The sequence below is a fragment of the Salarias fasciatus genome, chromosome 7 (genome assembly GCF_902148845.1).
Source record: "Salarias fasciatus chromosome 7, fSalaFa1.1, whole genome shotgun sequence".
NCBI classification, from domain to species: domain Eukaryota; kingdom Metazoa; phylum Chordata; class Actinopteri; order Blenniiformes; family Blenniidae; genus Salarias; species Salarias fasciatus.
The window spans coordinates 20,081,668-20,097,253 of record NC_043751.1 but is presented as its reverse complement, the minus strand read 5'-3'; the positions used below and the strand labels follow the sequence as shown (position 1 = coordinate 20,097,253).

General features: G+C 41.0%; 1 protein-coding gene across 1 annotated transcript; it reads left to right on the top strand.

Annotated features, from left to right (window-relative positions):
• Window positions 1-547: 547 nt before the first annotated feature.
• On the top strand, window positions 548-15,270 carry stra6 (signaling receptor and transporter of retinol STRA6). Its single transcript, XM_030096043.1, has 17 exons — window positions 548-879; window positions 2,170-2,236; window positions 4,104-4,186; window positions 4,903-5,036; window positions 6,476-6,642; window positions 7,493-7,618; window positions 8,331-8,398; window positions 9,148-9,227; window positions 9,596-9,657; window positions 10,116-10,278; window positions 10,626-10,701; window positions 11,117-11,250; window positions 11,490-11,607; window positions 12,160-12,261; window positions 12,357-12,520; window positions 13,553-13,690; window positions 15,012-15,270. The coding sequence occupies exons 1-17, from the start codon at window positions 809-811 to the stop codon at window positions 15,245-15,247; spliced, it is 1,989 nt and encodes a 662-aa protein (XP_029951903.1). The 5' UTR covers window positions 548-808; the 3' UTR covers window positions 15,248-15,270.
• Window positions 15,271-15,586: the final 316 nt, after the last annotated feature.

The window sequence follows — 15,586 nt, the reverse complement described above, 5'->3', positions numbered from 1 at the left end:
GTGAGGAATCGTATCGATACGTGGTTATCTCTGTTATCTGCCGAAGACAAAGTGCTGTGGTGAGTGAACTTTTCTTCGATGCTTATCAAACTGATTAGTGATGCAGGGATCCGCCAGACTGTATTTAATGCAGATACACACTTGTGTTTCTTTTGGTTACGTGACGCAGTGGTGGCTTAGTTTGGGTAACCTTTCGTTGTAGTCATTGAACCGTGACTGAGGGGAAACAACGGGAATATATTCTTGTTATCGACGCGAAAGTCTAATAACCCTGACGCTTCCAGCGACCCACACGGACTCCGAGCTGGAGTTTTATAACGCCGTACACCTGACCCCTTCAGCAACTGATCACCGGTCCAATAACGCAACTCAAAAAGTGGATGTAATCCCCGTAAGCCGCCGGTGGCCTTTCAGATTGGCTTCTCAGATCCACATTTTTCCCTCCTTTCACACACTTGCCCCCCTCTTTTCCACAGGGTCCCGGTGTGGTGGCAGCCCTCAGCTGAAAAAGGGCCTTTTGCGGGGTGGAGGCAGCACGCTGCAGCAGCCAGGAACTGTCACATTACTCTCAGCGCCGCGGTGGAACCGGAGCACCTGAATGTGAGGAGGGCAGCAGACTGCGAGTCAAAGTCAGCCAGACATTAGGAGACGAGGACTCCTCTGCAGCAGCAACCGAGTCCGCGGTGCGACCCGGGAAGCGCCTTCCCCCTCCAGACAGGGAGATCACTGCTGTGGCTCACTACAGGCTCTCTTTTAAAGTGCTCCAACTCCAGAAGTTGTGGAATCTGTTCAAGAAAGGGGAAGCGCAATGGATAAGGATTATCTACTGGACTATGAGTATCCAGATCTTGGTCCTCCACCACCTAAAATTGTAAAAGAGTAAGTATATTTATACTTTTTTGTGAAGATTCATATTTCCTGTGTGAATTTATACAACGTTTATTGTTCACCACTTGAAAGTTAGCTATTGTCCTGTTGTTCCAGTGTATGTTTGTGCTTCAGATTTGCCACGTTGTAATGATTTTCAGGTTCTAATGTTGCGGATAGTCCTGGAAATGTTGCTTTTTTGCCAAATATCAAATGCAAAACTAACAGAACTTGAGTACATCGGATGAAAAAAGTTGTTGAAACATATTAAATTGCATATTTTGCTCCACAAAATGTAAAAAAGCCGTATCATACAGAGTAATTTTTCTTGAAGCAGGGCTGTCAAGGCCCTCGTGCCTCCCCATTTTAGCTTAAAACTTTACCTTTTATAAAGGGAAGAAGTCTAATTTTAAGAGCTTGTTATATATTTACTACTGGTGCAGAATTCACATCCGAAAATCCTGTCCTTTCTTTGAACTTTTCTTTTTTCAACTAAAAATGCAACAGATGATTAATCAGTTCAAATCTTGCTCTGTAATTTTAGCAGTTTGTTAAGCAAACACTGATGCTTTAGGACAGCCCACAGCAGGTTCAGCAAAGTGCCCATATTGTTTGTAAAAATGTAAAACAAGAACAATCATCAGTGCATCCTAATGCAGCAATGTAGGTGTTTAATAGAAAAAGTCGTGATGTGAAGCTAACAGTCCATCTGATGCAAAGTGAATTCTGGACTTTCTATCCTAAGTCCCGTGGCTGGTTACTACTTTTAGTTAACTGATGGAAATATTAAGAAATCCTCCACAGCCAAATCTCATTATGGAAATAGGAATTTAGACTTTACCCTGAAGTTATTACAGTCCTTCTCTTTGATTTGCCATTTTCGAATGTTCACATTGTTTGGACCAGTGTGACGTATTTAAACCTTAATCCTGAAGGCTGCCATGTTTATGTATACAAACGAGTGTTTATGCATTACGGCCCTAAATAAATCTCACTACGAGTCGATGTTTGAGCCGCTCTCTGAGTTGTGATTAGCGCCCCGTGACCAGGCATTCCTGCTCTTCTGGCGCGCAGGAACGTGAACATAGGCATTTGTTGTTTTCCTGTGTCACGCTGACGCCAATCCGTTTAAATGCAAATCTCTGCTGCCGGATTTCAGCTGCAAAGTTTCCAGCCACAAGTTGTTCCTGACAGTGACATGTGAAAAGTTTAGTGAGGCGTTCTGAAGGAGCCTCCAGTTTTCAACATGCAGATTGATTGTTTTGCTCATGTTTGAATGCATTGTTCCCTTCTTCTTTTTAGAATAATCCCCCCATGTGACCCTACTGCTGATGACAAGCTGTATCACATATGCATCACCGCCATTTCTGTGAGTCAGTCTTCCTGTTGGTTTAATGTGATATCTTGTACCAAGCACTAAACAGACTTATATCAGGTAAAAATAGTTTTTAATCATGTCTCGCATCAGATTTTAGGAAGTGAATTGATATTGATAAAGTTGTGGCAGTTAAGTTTCAAACAGATTTATTTATTTTTTTGTCCCTATAGTTTTTTTTATTTAGACCAGTGATTGAGAAAATATGGAATGGGATTCTCATGGGAGATGCTACAAAGTTTTGAAATTGTGCAGCAGCAGGAGAAATTTGGGAGCGAAGGGCCAGCTTTTTTGCAGCATGTTGTTTTTTTTTTTGTTTTTTTTTTTTTAGAAGAAATTACAAGAAGCCTTAATTTGATGTAGTTCATAGTTTTGAGGGATAAAGCAGGGGACACCTTCTACAGGTTACCAGTCCAGCACAGACCATTAGGGGGAAGATAACACCATTGATTGTTATTTGACAACTGAATGTGTTGTAAATGTCCAGTATGTCCCGAGGAGCCACTGCAAGAAGCGTTCACATTACATAAGACTACATTTAGTTATGAAAAAATATACTGCTTTATGAAAATATGTAGTAAACTACTCTGTATTCAACACATTTGCATGTTGTTTATTCCAGGTTCCATGCTGTTTCCCAAAAAGATTATCACATTATGTGGAATGCCAATAAAGGCTGAAATAGACGGCCTATCACATGTTAAATTAGGACATTTGCTAAATAATGGAAATACCAGTGTGTTTTTAGGTTTGTGGCGTCTTCTAAGAAAATGTTGGAATGGTGTCATATGTACGATTTCTTAATCCAGAACCCAAAATCTTCTGATTTACCAGAGTTTTCAGTTTACAAAGCAGATGTTTTCCATTGGTGAAACATCTGTAGAGCAGTAATTTATCATCCAGATTCTATTAGGATCTACTGTGAAGTCATGCTGCTGTTGAATACAATATGCAGCTCGCATGTTGTTAGTATATCGCCGGTCAAAATGTAAACGTTTGATTCATTAACACCAGAGAACAGTTTTCAATTTCACCTCAGTCTATTTTAAATTAGTTTTCTCATTTGCTTTTGAAAACACTTGAAATTTCTTTGCAGTTCTCTGAAAAGTTTGAACCAAAGAGACACTAAAAGATATTTTTGGGCTCATTTGTAGATTGCTGTGTGAATTGTAGTTGCAAACAGTGATCTCTGAAAGTGTTTGTAAGCTTTTACATGATTTCCAGTATAAGAATAAGCCAGAAAGACTGAATATTGCCAGAATCTACTTTTGATCTTCAGCTGCAGCTTTTCCCAGATTCTCTGCATCTTTGTAGGTACATTTGTAGATTGATGAACCCCTGACTGTTGGTTTTTTTTTCTGTCAATATTGTTCCTTTTTGTTTCAAAACATCTGAAAACGTAAAACTCAAAGTTTGTAGAATGACTAAAATTTGATGTAATTCCAGTGGAGAAAGCCATCGATACCACTTTATTCAGTCAATGGTTATTTATCCTCAAACGTAACTGTTGGAGGACACCAACACACACACATACAACTTAAAACTTTAAACTTTCTTCTACCAAGTAAATCTGAGTTTGCTTCCTGCTTTGTTCTTTCTTCTTGTTTTCTTTGAGGACATCCTTTTCAACAGCCATCTCTAAAAGACCTATACTGCTTTAAAGCAGTATTCCTGTGTTCCCTAAATGTGTCACAGGTCACGACAGGTCACTGAGCTCTCTGGTCTGTGGTCCTGACGGATGACAGCTCCACAGCAGTGTGGTGCCCTCTTTACAGGCTCTGTCTGTGTGGCCTTTCGTAGCATGTAGTAATGTATTAATGCTCGCTGCAGATCAGACTAACTGAGATTGTGTCTCCTGCAGGTCGTCATTATGCTGATCCTGGCGATCTTAGCGAGGCGCACGAAGACGGGCTACAGACAGAAAGGACTCCAGGGTTTACTCAGGTGAGGCGGATTCATTGTTTTTAACTGCAATTTGTCGCGACATTAATTCACACTGATGAAGCCATTTGTGTGGGAAGTTTTTTTTTCCAGTGTTTTTCTTTGGTGTGTTTAAGCTGTCAGTGCAGGGGTCTGCAACATTTGACCAATGAAATGAAAACAAAAGTAATTAAGTAGTTATGATTTTCCCAATCAAAGCAGTTTTTTGCAGTTAACTTCCATTTGTTTTTCGACCACATACAGTTTTGCATGCAGCTCATTAAAATGACGTTTAAAAAAAATCCATCAAAAGGTTAACATTTGGTTGGGAAAATAAAGACTGGATACATACTCAATACACAATATACAGTGTAAGCATTTTTTTCATAGATTATTAATTTTTATTAAAGACAAATTGCTTAGAGAATTAACTCCCAATTCTGTTCCATTCGTGCTGCTCATTGAATCAAATGATAATCTCTAATGATGAGCACTTTCATAGTAAGCATTTCTTGGATAGACAGAAATATGAAGTGACAGATTTTCTTGCCTCTGTTTCAAACCTTGAGATGAAGTAACTGAGGTGAGCTTCAGTTGGGAAATGTAAATTTAAAAACACGGGCAATACAAACATAGCCGTCCACTGAGGTTGGGTGATTTCTCATTCGATCAAGAAGTGTTTCATTCAAACGCGAGTCTGCTGACATGTGAGCTCTAAATACCTGCCGCTTCCTTCACAGTCCGGTCAACTTCCTGGACCATACGCAGCACAAGGGCCTGGCAGTGGCTGTGTTTGGAGTGCTCTTGTGCAAACTGTGGGGGCTCATCGTCTCTCCAAACCCCCTTCCGTTCACCGAAGACACCCAGAACAAACGTGAGGTTATCTTGGTTCTTCCAGCACTCACATCAGCCTGTCACTGTAATCCATCGACAGTCATCTTCAGGCTTTTAAATTGGGGGTTTTAAGAAAAAGAGGTGAAGCAGAAATCTTTAACCATATTTAAAGATTAGGGACATCAGAATATTTTTGCTCAATACCTGTGTTACATAAAGAGATTGTTTTGTTTACATGTATCTCTGTTTTGTTTCTGTACTTTTGACTCAGAAGTTTGATAGTAAGCTTTACAAGAAGCTTAGAGTTTTAACTTGCATAAGAAACAACTGTAAGGAGTTTGACTCCTACTGTTTTTCTCAATCCCTGAGCAGCAGAGAATTCAGTAGAGTCACACATACAGCTCCTGTTTGGTTTGTAAACTTTTCATCCATAGAAAGTTTTCAAACAGGCGAAGGAGAGAACAATACAGCAGAATAAACTGGAGAAAGAAATGAGTTCTTAGGGTTTTTATACACTTCATTTGTGTTAAAGTAACACTAAGGAACTTTCAGTTTCCGTTGATTTTGGCGGCGCCAGTGGACAAAAGCGGTAGTGTTTTGCCTGAAGGAATACTACAGTTCCCATGAGGACTAGTGCGTGACGTCGTAAAATGCTGCTCCCGGTGGCATGCTGTCAGACTGAACTCGCCTACATTTGTTTCCAGTGGCTGTGTGAAGGACGGATAGCGACGAGGTAATGAATCTAATGGTGGCTAAACAATATTATATCATAATGTGACGCATGCCGTGTGCTGGGTTCCTACCACCCTCCTCACAGTTTCTTAGTCCAAGTGAAAGCAATACTGACGCCCTCAGCCCGTGACAGAGGGGTCATTCAACCCGTTGTAAGTCGATGTGTCATCACAAAAGATATTAAAATGTTTTATTAAGGTTGAAAAGTTCCTTAGTGTCGCTTTAAATACGACACTTTAAACGTACAATAAATAACATAAGTCATAGTTTAGGCTTTGGATGCTATTGCCGCAGCCTCCAGTCTGTCCTCAGTTGTGTTGTGGCGTTTCCTTCTTTCCCTTGTTGAGGCTTGATTGGCGAGTGACTCCCAACACCACCTTGTGGTGTGGGTTGGTACTGCTGGGCATGCTCAGGATGGATTTATTTAATGTAAACTTTTACGTTTAACCCTGAAACGCATTACAGCTGACATGACATCAAAACCAAGTGACTTTTATTCTTGCAAAGTAGTAATGTTACGTATATTTGAGGATGACCTTTACCACCCTTCTCCAGTAGACTTGACTGACAAAACCATCAGAAATAATCAACAGTCCCAGTTTGCAGCAGCGATTCAATAAATATTTACTTCTAAAAGTAACCATTACGTTTCCAGGAAAACGTGTTGTCATGTTGTCTACTCATTGCCCATCAGATGTAAATGTCTTCATCTGTTTTGATCTTGACACACTCGTGTTTTATTTGCAGAAAACTGGGTGATCCTGGGAGTCTTTTACTACCCCGCATTATACTACCCTCTCCTGGCATGTGGCACCTTACATAATAAAGTGGGCTATGTGTTGGGAAGCCTACTATCATGGACACACTTTGGTATTCTGGTCTGGCAAAAAATCGATTGTCCCAGAACTCCTCTGGTAAGCAAAGATTGCAGTCATTGCCAAAATTAGCTCTTTTTCATTTAAATCAGATTGTCAGAGAGAGCAGAAGATTAGCGAAGACTCGCCTGCCAGTAAATCTTTCATGTGTCTGTCTAAGTAGTTGGGATTATTTCTAAGAACAATGCAGGTTTTGTTCTGGCTTGGAAACTCAGTGACTACCAAACAAAGTATATGTAAGAAGTGGCATTTGAAAAGATGCAACTGGCTCTTAAAGACACACAGCTTGAGTACTGAACCTGACCCAATCCCAGAATTTGTGCAACATCCAACATGTTGGGCCTCTGAGAGCCGTGAATAGCTATTTCTCAAAACAATTAGTTCCAGTGTCTGCATGTCTTAATCAAGAGCCTTTTTTCACGGTTAATCCATTTAGAGTGTGTCTGAGACATCCACGCTGCACATTATGCAAGGTTTTTTCAGTCTCACTTTGACATAAAGGTATAATCTAGTCTTATTACCATTTTCCATGCAGTCATTTCATTTAATGCTGTTATTTGTATGATAACTGCCCGTCCATCCATTTTCTATGGCACTATCAAATTCAAGGTCACATTGGCTGGAGCCCATCCCAGCTGACACACTGAAAATGTTTGTCTATCGCAGGGTAAACACAGAGAAAGAAATCAAAACACACCTCAGGCAATTCACAGTGATCAATTTACCTCTCGCGCATGTCGCATGACTGAGAGAGAAAACCGGAATACCCAGAGAAAGAGAAAGGCCACGCATAATACTCCACACAGAAAGGACCAGATCCATAGATGTTTTTTGCTTGTGACATTACGTTACGAAATGGTTTAAAGTCTTATTTTCTATCTCTTTGCAGATCCATGCATACTACTCCCTGTACTCCAGCCTGCCCCAAATCGCTTGCTTGGCGTTCCTCAGCTTCCAATATCCGCTTCTTCTGTTTAAGGGCTTGAAGGGCACCGAGAAGCACAGTGCTACAGAGGTAAGGGCACTTCCTGTGATAACTCCACTTTAAATTTTCTCCACTTTCTTCACTCGGAGTTACATAACCAACTGTATTTTGTTGATTAATAGTTTAAGCTCATGTAAGCTTGACCTTTAAAAAGAGGGAGAAAAAAAAAAGAACTCTCACTAAAATGCATGTTTTCATCCAAATCTGTGCACATGAGAAACCTCCATAAGCTGCCTGCTAATCGCGGGGCTTACCGTGCTCGTACAGTCTCGGCTGAGGGGAAATGTGGAGTCCATCGCCATGCACCCAGCGGCCTAATCATTTTAAGCAGATTTGACGTAATTGGTTTATGTTATGTTCTTGATCAGATTATGAAAAGGTTGCCTTGTTTTTTTCCACCGGGGAGACACAATGCGGTGTTTATGCGGCGCTAATCTCGGCACGGGCGTGACAAAAACTGTGAGAAGCCATAGCCAAGAGTTCAAGTCGCCTCAGCCCCCGCCTCCTGCACAGGAACGCACCTGACGCCATAAACCTCATCATAGGGAGGCTTTTTCCATACCTTAAAGCTGAGAAAGGTGGTTGTAATTGGAAGATTACTGAGTGCCCCAGACTTGCGGAGGAGTTCAGAAATATCTGACTGGTGCATCTGTGTCCGACAGAGTCAAATCAGTTATCCACCTGTGCATTTAAAATCATCTCAGTCAGGTCAATAAGTTGATCACAGTTTTTGTTCTTTTAGGATCTCAGCAGCAGCTACTACAGAGATTATGTGAAGAAAATGCTGAGTAAGAAGTCCACCAAAAGCAGGTGAGATTTGATGTGCTTCCTCAATATAATGCAAGGAAATGTCTTTTTTTTTCTCCCATTATCTTTAGCTTGTGGCAAAGAAATCCTAAATTGACTTTTGCTAAAAGCAGGATACAGCCAACAAGAAGGGAGACGGATTCAAATTTACTGTCATTCTTACCATGTGAACATAAAAAGACAAAAAGGTTTTCTGCTTTCTTTACTGATAATGAAATAAGTTTGAAAAAAATGCAATGAAAAGTAGTAGATGAAATAGTAGTATAATGCACAAAAATAAAACAGGGTCCAGACCAGGCACATCGTTTGTCCTTGAAAAAAACTAATACGTCATAGAAGGGAATCAGTGGTTCCAAGCCTGGATAATGTCCACAGTGGCAGGAAAACAAACCATTTTGTTCCCTAATATCTCAATAATGGAGTGGACATTGAACATATTGGCTCTGGTTCATCATGCATTGATCTGTTTATGTCAGGTTGCATTAATACTTTGTGCAAATGGAAAAAGTGCACCAGATTAAAGAAGTTAACGAGAAATGGCAGCGTTCAAGTGTCGAGATGAGATTTTCCAGTTAGCTGGAACTTTTTCGACATATGTTAAACAAAACATTAACTTCCTGAAAGCAAAAACACCCGACTGATATCTGTCAGCTTAAGACATCTTTTCTATATTTTGATGTACAAAACATGATAACAGCAACAATTGTGTGTTAGAATCTCATTACTTTGTTGTTGGTCATTTATCTCTTCAGCACATCGCGCACAGACAAACCCAAACTCCTTCAAAGAATAACTGATGCCGTGAAGTCGTACATTTATACACCAGAGAAAGGTAAATATGTCATCTCAATCTTTTTTTTCATGCCTGGTTTTGTCTTCTAATGGCATTCCCAAGATTCCCACTCAGTTATGTTCATATTTGAATGTTTTTATTGCTGTTTTGTTTGAACTACAAACACACACACACAGGCTATAGGGGAAGCTTTTGTATGAAGATATGTGGAAGGGCAGAATGTGCTTTTAGTGTTGAAGGTGTATAATATAAAAGCTAACCCTTTTTCTTGGTTTTTGCACACAAAGTACATGTAAAAAAAGCTGATATACACAGCTGTGCTATTACACTATGACGCTGTTGTCAGTTGTGTGCTGGACTTGTTCCTCCTGAATGTTTTTTTCTGACACTTCTCTCCTTTCATTTAGCTTTCAGATTTCCCCTGAAGCTGGCCGTATCTGCCGTTGTGTCTTTTATTGTCATGTATCAGGTAACGACCACCACACCTCATATAACCCATATGCGGCCACCTTTAGCATCTGCATTCAACAGGGATAGAAAATAAATGTAATTTTGTAGTGATGGACTTTGGAAAATAGTCAACTTCTCTTGGTTAACTGTGAATAGGAAGGGTCAAATAAAGAGGAAATGGCTACCTAGCCTGATACTTTGAGTAACATGCATGGTTTTTATATGCCGAGTCCATAAACTCAAACATGTCTGAACTGAAATGAAATGGGATGAATCAGTTGAGAGAGCAGAGCCCATCCTGACGTTGACTCTGATTCTAAAACCTCCATTAGGCTCCAAGTATTATCGGACGATTGCTGACGCTGCTTTACGACCCCGATGCTGCTTGTAATTACTGCATCCGTGCAGCCAGCGCACGGCAGAGCTGGACGAGCGGTTCTGCTGTAATGTACGAACATCCTGTTTGTTATCTGCTAGGTGGGTCTATTGCTGATCATCGGAGTGGTGCCGACTCTCCAGACTGCTCGTTCAGGGGTGGACGAAGACGTCGCAAACCTTTTAGCCGGCTTCAAGATTATTCTGTCTCCAGACAAACAGGAAGTGGTCCGAATCGTGGTTTTCTACATGTGGTGTGTAGAAGGTGGGTGAAACCAAAGAGCGGAAGCAGCCATTTAGTGTTTATCATATCAGCCTCTTCCATCAGTGTTTTTGTACATAAATCAATCAGCCACAACATTATGACCCCTGAAGCAAAGAACAGTGATTATCTCTTTTAGTGGTTGGGAAATATTAGGCAGCAGCTTTGATGTATTAATAAAATGGACAAGTGAGAAGGTGTCAAATTACACATTGCACCAAAATGTGTTGGTTGTGCAACTACTAAAATAACATCCTGGCTAATGTGTGGTGTTTTCTTCAGTATGAGCTTCCGTTGAATGACACCCTTCCTCGGTAAACATTCTAAATGTGTGATGTTGTTTCCGGCAGTGTGCTATATCTCAGCGATGACCCTGTCTGGTCTGGTCAACCTGGCTATGCTCATGCGATCTATGGTTCTGCATCGGTATGTCTTCTAACAAAGCAGTAGAATCGCTCTCCCCCTCTCTGAGCCGCTCGTCTCCTCCCACGTTTTCCAGTAATTGCGAATGTGCTTTGCGTTCTGGTCCCTTCATTATGATTGCATGGTTATTTTAACATAATAAAGTACTAATCATCTAGACAGAAAAGCATGCTCCCAGTGTAAACTGCTGCTACAATTGAAAATGGCTATTAAGATGAAAATGAAATACTGTGCAATCACCATAAATTACAGTGGATTAAAAGAAATGGATTTCTCAGACTGGAATTGAATTGTGTTCCAGTTATATCCTCCAATAAATCACTTCTTTAATTCATTGTGTGATATGTGCATTTAGTGATGAACCAATTTTTGAATCGTGCGGAGCTGCTTTGGAATGACTGTATTATTCTCGGTGCAGGTCGAACCTTAAAGGGCTGTACAGAGGAGATATCTACAATGTTTATAACTGCCAGAGAAGCATCAGGGCTTCCCGGCCAGCACTGGCCTGCTGGATGGGATACACCAGCTACACGGCGGCTCATGTCTTCTTTGGTACGCCCACACACTGTCACAGCAAAAAAATAAGGATTATTATCATCATTCAAAATCATAAACCTGTCTGTGTCCACTCAGTGAATTTAAAGATGAAGCTTTTATGTCATTCTTCTTAAGTGTTTTAATGTTCTCAGCCAAAAACATGTCGAGGCTTCCTAAAGTCTGCAGAAAAATCTCTGGTGTAGGTTTGTTGAGCGTTGGTGGTGAAGCCTGAAGCTCTGATCTCTCCCCCGCAGGCATGATTATCCAGACTTTGGTCTTCTTCCTCTGTCTCCTGGTCGCTGTCTTCTTGGTAATCATACCTATCCTGCACGGACAGAATCTGATCCTCTTCCAGATCTTGTGGAGCATGTGGTGAGTGTCAGGATTCTGCGCTGTGGCTCGGTGTGAAAATCTACCCATTTTATTCAGCTTTACAGTTTTAGTGAGAAAGCATTTTACCTACAATAACTCAGCCAGAGCAGAGATTTTTTGCATAGTCTAAAATATAAAATGTGACAGTGTATTTAGTACATAGTTCCACAAGAATATGGTATTCAGTGAGATGCCTTTGCATATGATCTATTCATTATCATTTCATCATTTTTCCAAAGAAATTATTAAAAAAGAAATTGGTGCAGAGCAAAACTAAACATTTACAACTTCATTTATGGGAAACTCAACCCAGACTAAACGGCAGCAGCAATGTACTTTTTAAAATGAATGATACTAAAGACTTTTTGGTAATGAGATAACCATTCACCCTGTAGTAGTATTTTAATTTGAGGATTATATAGAATAAGTTAAATAGCCAGATATATTAAAATCTCAAGTACTGTGTGAAATTGAACGTGATTCCAGATGTCTCCTTTTAGCTGTGAGCATATTTTCTTATATGTTGATTTTTTTTTTCTTTTGCTCTTCCAGGCCCTTTTGGCTGATGATTATTCTGGCTGTGTTGATCCAGCACATCACTGCGAGGTTTTGTTTCATCAAAAAAACAGCAGGCACACGAGACCTAAACAACAGGTTGCTCACTGTGTTTACTCCTGTATAAATTATGTTTACCACCAAACATTTTACTTTTTTCTTTGTTTCATGCAATGCAATTGTTTTTTTTCCAGAGGGAATCTGTTCCTGCTGACATACCTGCTGTTTCCAGTCAATGTTCTGATTGGGGTGCTGCTGGCAATCTGGCGCTTGGTCATTACAGCCCTGTTCAATATAGTTCACATGGGACGCATGGATATCAGTCTTCTCAACCGTAATGTTGAAGCTTTCGATCCAGGTGAGTACAGATGGTGAACAACATGGGCATAATGTCACAGACAGACCTGGGCATTGTGTGTGCTCTGGGCTGCATGCAGTCCTTCGGATGTCCAGGGCCGGCTCCCAACGAGTCGGTGAGAAATTCAGAATACTTTGTAGAGCGGCTGGCAGAGCAGGTCGTCTTTCAGTCCGTTTAAAGCTTTGATCGCCCATCTCCCCTGGTCTCTTAACTGAAGTTTCTTTGAGCAAGACACTGAGCCCCAAATTGCTCCCGATGGATTTGCATGGTAGCTGCATCCATTGGTGTGTGTGTGTGTGTGTGAGGGTTGCAGCTTTGGGGACTGTTGAACATATTTGAATCACCATTATCAGACACATAAATTAAGTAACTTAAATATTAAATCATTAAAACCATGAAACATAGTGCTTTTCTTTTGACTCGTACACATTGAGACTCGAGAAGCTGGCTTGGCCCTCCACAGTACCCCTTTAGTACGGTTTCTATCAACTGTATCAACAAAAACAAGTTTAACATTCATACATTTATGTATTGCATGTGTGTTCATGAAAACCTTACATGATATTATTTTGAAGTTTAAAACAAGTCGGTTATGTTCTACATTTTCGTTTATTTTTATTTCTTAACATCAATGTGCACTCAGTCTGTTTTGTGCTTTTGAAAGCAGCATACCTTTTTTCCACATAGGCTTCAGAGGATCCAATTTTCCATGAAAAAATATACTTTGTGTGATTCCACTTATTGGCTGTGAATTTACATCGGGTCCCCTTTAGCCTCCTGTCAGCTCAGCACAGCTTCTATGATATCTGTATTCTGTGCAGTGCATGGACTCTAATTGCACACCACTCTCTGAAATGGCTGCAGATTCAAGACATCTGTTGTCCGGAAAAGCAGGTGGTTTAAAAAGAGAAGGAAAAAAAGTGTGATTGTCCCTCCATTATGTGTGATTGCCTCAAAGCCAACATGGGGTGCAGCCCTGTGTGTTTATTACTTTTGCCCAGGAGTGATCCCTCCCTCCCTGTGTGTCTGCAGCCTACCGCTGCTACGCTCATTATCTGAAGATCGAGGTGAGCCAGTCGCACCCTGTGATGAAGGCCTTCTGCGGGATGCTGCTGCAGTCGCTGGGCCAGGAGAACAAATCCGCACTGAGGTCACGGGATGCTGAAGAGGGTTTGTAGCACAAAATTTAAACCTACATCGCACAGACGATAGATTTATGCAAATTGGACTTCATGTAAAGTTGCTCAGTAGTGAACAATTACAGCAGATAAGCTGTGCTCATTGTAAGGTGTCGTTCAACCAGCGACAGCGTATGTATTAATTTGTTCCACCTAATTCAAATATAAGTCTTTGTGGTTATGAAATAATTTACTTATTAGTTTTACAGCAGTAATGGAGCTCTATGGCCCAGTTGTGACTATAAATGTAAGAATTGTGTTGTGGGATGCTGATGGATTCCAACTGCCCTTGTTTATTTTATTATTTTTTTAAAGCACCAGGAAGTTTGGTATGGAAGCTGTACTCCACATGAGACAAAACATGTCCAGAGTGTTGGGCGGACGCATTGTATTAGCTTGAAAAAACCCTGACATGAAACTGAGTGTGATAAATTGCGTGTTGATTTTGGATTTTTCATAACTAAAACACAACTGAAGTGTGACCAGAATGCCCTCTAAGGTAAACTCCATTCTAATATATACATCAAATGCACTATGGCACCTTTCATTTGTTAAATGTTGTTTAAAATTCAATAGCAGGTCACTGTAATTGTCCATAATCAGATCATCACACAGTCTTGCACGCACCAAAATGAAAGTTTACAGATTCTCTAATCCAATATGCCAGGAGCAAATTGAGTCTCACCCTGGAATGATTTGCAATGCTGCTGCAGGACTTAATCATATTTGTCACAAATGAATCAACTGTCCTCGGCTTCTGTCACCTAAAGGCAGCGTAGCTCCTTTTTGCCTGCTGTTATTTTATCATTTGATACAAAATTGTATCTTTTACGTACTGTCGATCTGCAGTGACACTCCTGGCACAAGCGTTAGGTGAGTGAGACATGAGGAAGTGAAGGCATCGGGACCCGAGCGTTGTTGTGGAATCTGGTTACTGACGAGTCCATGGAGATGTTGCTCCTTCGTGTGTATAAAACAATGCATTATCGGGATAATCTATTGTGGTCCAGAGATTACTTCCCCAGTAGCTGATTACACAGATGAGCTACACTAATTGCCTGTTACATATTCATGTTGCCCAAGGGGCTTAAGCTTTCAGTGCAGAAATGGCAAGTCCAATATGCTCCCACATGCTTAGAGGATTAAAATATGATTGCCTTCTATTATTACTCGATCTGTTGCTGGTCCTGGGTGGCCTACAAAAGAGCCGTTTCCCCATCGCAGCTCTGAATTAAAAAAGGTTATTAATATACAGCACTTTTGTGTATAAATGACATACCCTCGGCGTTGTCCCGGTGTTTACACGTCCGCAGGGATCCAGCTGGTCCAGCAGGAGAAAAAGCAGCACAAAGTGTCCAGTGCCAGGAGGGCCCGCGGGCACTGGCAGCTCCTCTACACCCTGGTCAACAACCCCTCCCTGGTGGGCACCAGGAAGCACTTCCACCGTCAGACATCGGAAAGCTTCGTGAATGGAAGCCTCAACCGCAGCACCAAGCAGGGCAGCAAAAAGGAGGCCGCAGCCAAGGAGGAGGCCACCGCCAGCAACTGAACGGGATTGAGACGCTCATTACGCACTCGGTTTGGACCAGATGCAAGAAGTCGAAACCTGTCTGCATCTGGTGAAATAAGTGCCTTCCAGCTTTGTGCCTTGTGTAGACGTCTCCATCAAGCTTTTCTTATTTGTCTGAAATTTGTCTGTTTGTTTTGCTTTTGGTGTGAGAGGTGAAAGGAGATGAGAAAGAGGTTTTTGACACTGATCATTCATCTAAATGGTGTCATTGCATAGAAATTCCCACACATTTAGGTGCTTCTTTTGGGGTGAAGCACATTTGCACTAGATCAGCCTTCAAGTTGATGTTTTTTTAGTGCAGGTAATGCAAATTAAGAA

Bases quoted from the DNA above. Each gene is read 5' to 3' on its own strand.
- stra6 (XM_030096043.1), top strand. From the start codon at position 809: ATGGATAAGGATTATCTACTGGACTATGAGTATCCAGATCTTGGTCCT. The intron at 9,228-9,595 runs GTAAATATGTCA...CCTTTCATTTAG, and splicing joins CATTTATACACCAGAGAAAG to CTTTCAGATTTCCCCTGAAG. The intron at 10,279-10,625 runs GTGGGTGAAACC...TGTTTCCGGCAG, and splicing joins CTACATGTGGTGTGTAGAAG to TGTGCTATATCTCAGCGATG.